At 32.6% G+C, this 7,416-nt stretch overlaps 1 protein-coding gene across 1 annotated transcript; it reads left to right on the top strand.

Annotated features, from left to right (window-relative positions):
* Positions 1–1,282: 1,282 nt before the first annotated feature.
* Positions 1,283–3,962, top strand: LOC107486532 (proline dehydrogenase 2, mitochondrial; the record flags this gene model as incomplete). The annotated part of the gene is given in 4 exon segments (XM_016107079.1): positions 1,283–1,852; positions 2,644–3,289; positions 3,424–3,664; positions 3,760–3,962. Coding segments are annotated over 4 exon segments (1,485 nt in total). The 3' UTR covers positions 3,803–3,962.
* Positions 3,963–7,416: the final 3,454 nt, after the last annotated feature.

The following is a 7,416-nucleotide window of genomic DNA, read 5'->3' as shown; positions in this document are numbered from 1 at the left end:
TTATGATGTACTCAAAAGCTCTCTTTGTTCTTCATACAATGTAAACATCAATGATTAAACTTATACACACACGAGAAATAAATATAGTAAAAGTTTTATTTTGATTAGATTAGGTACAAGATGAAAATAAATTTTCTGTTTTTTTAGTTGATGTTATAAATACTATATCTCAATATCGTGTTACGTTTATAAAAAAATTAACTATCAAATTAATTATTTTATAAAATATATATTAAAATTAAATTAAGAAATATATTTTTTTTGGTGACTAAAAATATGATGATTGATTTAATAGTTAATTTTTATGTGTATATGATATTTTTATTTTCAATTTGGATTGGTCTAATAATTAGTTCATTAGTTTGTTTAAGTAAATATTGAGTTCGAATTCTTTGTACTTGTGAGTTCTCATTCAAACAAGATTAATTCTTAGTCTATTGATTTGACTCAATTGAGAGATATCACGAATAAAAAAATAATAAAAAATTATATTTAACAATATCATTTTTAAAAAATTCATATCTCGATTTCATTGCATGACATTAGCACACTAACTTAATTAAGAAATACGTGTTAATTAGTATTTAGTAGTAAAGAAAGAGCATCCGGATGCTTCGTATAATGGCAATATGATTAGAGTAGTGGTGGATCCACGTAAGGTCTGTCTCAGCTCTGAATCTCTCTCAAAATTTGGACTCTAACCTTAGTTTGTTCTCCTCAAATCACGCCCTGTTCAAACTAGTGACTAGATACCATTTCCATTTGTACTCCTCTCCCACCACCAAAAACAACAAACACCGCCCACCACCAACTTGCACAAAACTAAATTACAAGATAATCCCCTATTTTAAAGGGAATAAAACCAAGACCAATTAGGATAAAGATATCACACACTACCCTCATGCACTTGACTTCTTCCCACCATAACACACCCTTTATTTTTTCTTAATTACCTTAATTAACCTGAAACGTTTCGTTTCTTTCCCACCCCTATATAATCCCCTCCAATCCCTCACTTCAAAAACCACATCTTTGCATCGCATCATCCCATTGCATCCCCAATAGGCCATATAACCAACGCACACCAAACAAACAAAGAGAAGGAGAGAGAGGGAGAGAAAAAACAAACAACAACCAACAAACAACAAACATAAAAACAACCACCACCGCCGCAACCGCAACCACAATCGCAGCCGCGCAACCAGATAAAAACTTCTTTTAAGATATACGGTGATAAGAATTTTTATTTTATCGTTTTATATTCCGGAAAAAAAAAAAGAATCAACTCAAACCGTTGATGGCCACCCGCGTGATCCCACCAAGAATCCTGAGGAATCTGCGATACAACACAGCCACCAAGCCCTTGGCCTCGTCCCACCCTTCCTCCCTCTCCCCAACTCTCTCTCCTCCTTGTTTATCGGACCCTAAGCCGCCGTCCCAAACCGTCCTCCGCCCCGCCTTGGACCCGTCCGCCCTCGACTTCAACGACGTCCAGTCCCTCTTCTCCTACGTCCCAACCTCCAACCTCCTCCGCTCCACCGCCGTCCTCCATGCCACGGCCGTCGAGCCAATGGTCGACCTTGGAATGTGGATCATGCGGTCCAAGCTCTTCGAGGTCGAGGGGGTTAAGGACGTCATCCTCGCCGCCATCAGAAACACCTTCTACGGGCATTTCTGCGCTGGCGAAGATGCCGTCACCGCCGGAAAGAGCATCAGGGCTCTGAATGACGCTGGTTTGAGGGGAATGCTTGTCTACGGCGTAGAAGACGCTCATGACAACGAAGGATGTGATCGGAACCTGAAATGTTTCCTTCACACCGTTGACGTCAGCAGATCGCTTCCACCATCTTCGGTAAAGCCTCTCATACTTACCATTCTTAACGGTTTTAATGGCTTCAATTTAATTAAAATGTTTTTGGCATGCCATGTTTATCACACCACTTTTTCTATACTAAATAAATGATGTACAGTTCTTAATTTTTCTTTTTTCAATTAACTGGTATATGTACATCGTTTATTAATTAGATTAAATTTGGTGTTATAGATTTTGGTGTGCATGTATAAGATTCTGTCGTTTGTTTTTTGTTTGTGGTGTTGGGTTTTTGCATGTAACGGACGGCAACGAATGAACGTGAAAAGTGAAAACTCAATTCGATCTGCACGATCTGCATGAGAGAAGGAATGAATATGAACCATGGAGAAAGAGAAGGAGAAGGAGAAGGAGAAAGAGTTGGAGAAGGAGGAGGAGGAGGAGATGCAAAAAAAATCATCAATCACCATCTATGGATGTTGGATCATTGGACCCCACCCCACTATTGCTGCTTTTTTGGTTCGGTGGTTGATCACATGGAACATATGAATTGTTGATGAATGGAAAAATCTAGTACGGTAATTGTTACTAGGGAACAAGGATTGATGATGTCTCAGATGGGGTTCATTCATCGGTTCATACACACAATACTAGCTAGTGTGAACAGCAACTAAGAAAGAAACAAAGAATCTTCATGATGATGATTTCATCAATGTCTAGTATTTGGTAAAAGATAAAAAAAGCTAAGCACAATAACTTTTTTGGTTCGGTGGTTGATCACATGGGACTAATTGATGTTTGTTTCAAATTTCTTTGTAATTTTGATTTGACAGGTGAGCTTTGTGATTGTGAAAATAACTGCGATATGTCCCATGAGCCTGCTAGAGAGATTGAGTGACTTGCTAAGGTGGCAACAAAAAGATCCTTCTTTCAACTTGCCATGGAAGCAAGATTCATTCCCTCTATTCTCAGATTCAACACCATTGTACCACACAAGGAAGAGACCTGAGGCTCTAACACCACAAGAAGAGAGTGATCTTGAACTTGCAATGCAAAGACTCAATGAGCTTTCCCAAAAGTGTGTGCAAGCCAATGTTCCTTTACTGGTTGATGCAGAGCATACTTCAGTTCAACCAGCCATTGATTATTTTACCTACAATGCTGCCATTAATCACAACAAGGGTGAGAGCCCTATAGTGTTTGGGACCATGCAGACATACCTTAAGGATGCCAAGGAGAGGCTCTTGCTTGCAACAAAGGCAGCAGATAAGATGGGGATCCCAATGGGATTCAAGTTGGTGAGAGGTGCTTATATGTCTAGTGAGAGGAAATTGGCTTCTTCTTTGGGCTATGCTTCCCCTATTCACAACACCATTCAAGACACTCACAAGTGTTTCAATGATTGCTCCTCTTTTCTTCTTGAGAAAGTTGCCAATGGCCCTGGTGGCCTTGTTCTTGCCACCCATAATATTGAATCAGGTACTTACTTTTTAGTACTCTTAATAACAATTACATGAATATAATTAGAGTAGTCTATGAGTAATATCATTCAAAATCGTTAGATAAGTTAATATGTTAATGTAAAATTAATTGATGTTGAATAATTTGGGCAGGGAAATTAGCTGCTGCAAAAGCACATGAGATAGGGATTGGAAAGGTGAACCACAAGCTTGAATTTGCACAGCTTCTAGGAATGTCAGAGGCACTTTCCTATGGTTTGAGCAATGCAGGGTTTCAGGTTAGTAAGTATATGCCATTTGGACCTGTAGAGACAGTCATGCCTTATCTTCTTAGAAGGGCTGAAGAGAATAGAGGGATGTTAGCAGCTTCAGGCTTTGATAGGTTACTAATGAGGTAATTAATTCATTAACCATTTCTAATTATTTTAATTTAACTAACCCTCTAAATTATTATCATTATTAATAAATTCTTTAATTTATTATGTGCAGGAAGGAGTTAGGAAGGAGACTAAAAGCTGCTTTAGGAGTTTAGTTTAGTTAAATTGTTGGGATGCATGGGATGTAATAATGTCTTTTGTGCAGGCAAAGATTAAAGATTGATTGCCTTATCATTGTACAAATTAGAGAATCTTGTATTCTTTTTTTCTGAATTCTGAATTCAGATTAATGAAATGTGCATTGCCATTTCTGTATTTCCGTTTTTTTTGTGCATATATGCTGCAATTGAAACATACAAGCCATAGTTAGAATTTAAGCTGAATTGCACAAATTAAGAAATAATGAAATCGATTCACAAAAACTATATCAAAAGTTGAGGTTTAATAAGGTTCCAAGTTTATATAACAACAATGCAAGTTCTATAATTTTCTTTTCCTCAAATCTATCTAATCTATGTTAATGCTAAATTAAATTATCAGATAGAATAATAAACTTTAAACTATTTGTCTAGTGCTTAATGTTAGTGATCATCTCCACCTAACAAGGGCAAAAGTTGCATATCTACCAAGCATTAATTAAAGAAAGACAAACTTGTTCAATCTAAACTTGAATACTACTATATGTTTAGAAAAAAAAATGATATTTAGGTATTTAATTAAATTAGTGCATGTGTTATTTTTGTACACTAATATTAAGTCATTATCTTAGTTAGGTGTCCATACAAATAATATTACCTATATCTGTTTTTTAAGTGTTTTTATTTAACTATTGGATTATTGGATCTAAATGGTTGATAGAATAAATTTGTTCTATTAAGCTAATAATATAATATATATACCTTGAAAGTAACCTCTTAATTTGAAATTTAAAGTATAAGTCTCTTTCATGCATTTTCAATGGTTCAATGGTAATCCTTACTTGTGGTCTTGTGAAGCATCCTATATGTTGGAAGAAAAGGAGTAAAATGAGTCAAATCAAATGTAAATATCAAAGAAAAAGTCCAAAAGTTTGGCACTTTCTAAGGTTGGAAAATGACTCTCAGCCGAAAAGTGACACTTATTAGTAATATGATTCCAACTCCAAATACAAGAACAAAATAAATAATGATCCAAGTCCAAGTTGCATATTCCACTAGTTTAATTTCAATTCAAAGTTGTCTATTTTGTGAATAATAATAAAGAGAATATATATGTCATCAGTTTATCACCACTCGTTCCAATTGTTAGGATATGTTTATTACAACTTGTCCCTATATCTTCTGCCATATAATATAAATACAAGACTAATTACACTTGCTTTTTTTTTTTAAGTTTAATAAAGTTCAACTCATTTCTATTTCTAAAATTATACACTGATACTCCACTGGTTTTGATAGTAATACTTAGAACTCTTATAATTTTTTTTTAAGAAAGAACATTAAAAAAGAAAAATTGAAAATTCTTATAAATAAAACTTAGCTCCCTCTTACAAGAAGTTCATGTTCATTTTTTTTGTCTAGCCATTATAAACAATGGTTCTGGCCTACTTGATACTGTGACAAATCATCATAACATAAATTATTACATAAAAACATTTAATTAAATTAACACAATTTTATTTTGGCAAGTGGATCGGAAAGGCCAAAATTAGCCGCAAGTTGCAACAATGAAAGTGACCCAAGCCAAAAGAGTAAGGACAATGTGCACAAATTGTACATGCACAACAGCACAAGTGTATGCTCCATTAATAAATTATAAGTAATTATTTTAAGGCCAATTTTATGATTTTTTTTATTTGGTATCTAATTTTTGTCTAATTTATTTTTTATAATAATTTTTAAATATTTTGAATATTTTAATTTTTTTATTTTTAAATTTAAAATTAATTATTCAATATTTTTTAGTAATTAAACAATAATTTTTTGACACTATTAGAAAACCTTATTTTAATTCAACGGACCAAAATGAAAGTTGAAGTCAAAGTTGGAGATTCCATTCCACCTATTGCTGAGTTGGATTCCATGGATTTTCTCCTGTCACGCAGACATTGCATTGAATCCCCATCATAATAGGAGGACAACCTAAAATAAAGTTCAACAAACATCATTTAAAACCAAAAGATACGCTCCACCATTAACATGTGCTTCTTTGTCCTTTTTTCTCGGTAGATTCCCATTAACTTGTGCATGTTAATTGTTAAGTGAATCCATGATCCTGGGAAGTAGGAACTCTTGAATTCTGTGATCTTAAAATATCCGAGATTTGTTGAATTTGCTAAAAATTGTGGTGAAGGTTTTTTTTAGAAGCAGAATTTTTCTTTTATTAAAAAATGTGTAAAGAATTTTAGGTCATGACATATTCAAGAATTTCTAAGAGTAACATACTTAAATAATTTGGTATATAATTCTCTTAATAATTAAGGTTTTTGAGCTCTAAAATATAAGAAACACTCAGGCTAGAGAACCAAGATAGTTCCAGCAAAAAATTAGCCAAATGCATTTGGGTGAATCTAAAATCTCTATGTGGATAGTGTTTATGGTAGGCATTAGGATGTTTCTTTTTTTTGTAAATTGGATAGTTCTAAATCTGTTTTTTGATTTATCATGTTTTAGGCATTTGGAGAGAGAAGGAAGGTGCGAAAGTTAATTGAATCAGTTTTCATGATTCACGTTGTAATGATACTGAACGTATCTCCTCCTAATTTGAATGTGATAAAATATTTAATAATCAATATTTTAAATCATAAATAAATAAAACTAATATTACTATATTTATAATTAACTAAATTATTTTATTTTTGACTAATTTAAAGTTGGTTAAATATATTTTTACATAAAAGAATATTAACACTAAATAACTTTACCCTAATAAATAATGGAGAATGGTACAGTGTAAGAATTAAGACAAATTAGTGGATACTCAACAAGATTTGACAGAGGCAGAGGGACACATGCACCGAGATCCAATGTTTATTTAACACACTATTTGTGTTCCTCAGACCTCAATTGTTGGTGGTAAGAAATTTCCACCTAAATATCCTAAACTACGCGTTTGAAAGAATAATAAGGGTAGAATGTTTATACTCTGAATTATAATTTTTTTATCTTTAACTATTATTATTATTATTATTATTATTATTATTATTATTATTATTATTANTTGGAGGCTTAAGCCTGATATAGATAAGTAAGTAACGGGTAATCATCAGTAGTTGAGACTCACTCAACAGTGCTTGATTCAAGTCATACATTCTCAATTTCTCATTAAAATGTATAATGTAATTTTCTTTTAATACTTTATTAAGCATATATACTATATCTTTTTACCCTACATAAATATTTTTTATATATATACACACACAGACATACACCCTCAATACATTAATAATGAGCTCGGTTTTTTAAATGTTGGGGGGAAATGTAAAGTTCAAATTGGACATTTATATGGGATTTTTTTTTAACAACAACACTGTAATATATTAAACTTTTATGAACAACATGGTAATATATTTACCTTTTTTCTAATTTTGGTTTCTTATGGTATTTTAATTCTGACAAATAAATGATTAATTCATCTTGAATTGAAATTCTATAAAAAAAATTTATTGCTGGTGACTAATTCCATTTTTCTCCCAAGAAGTTAAGGTTTACTTTAACTAATGACGATTGGTTTGTGTAGGAAATGAATTTTTTTAATTGTTAAAAAAAATTGAAAAAATAAAATATGATTT

This window comes from Arachis duranensis, chromosome 4 (assembly GCF_000817695.3).
Source record: "Arachis duranensis cultivar V14167 chromosome 4, aradu.V14167.gnm2.J7QH, whole genome shotgun sequence".
Classification (NCBI taxonomy): domain Eukaryota; kingdom Viridiplantae; phylum Streptophyta; class Magnoliopsida; order Fabales; family Fabaceae; genus Arachis; species Arachis duranensis.
Note: the sequence above shows the minus strand (reverse complement) of the source record. Positions and strands in the feature narration are given on the sequence as shown.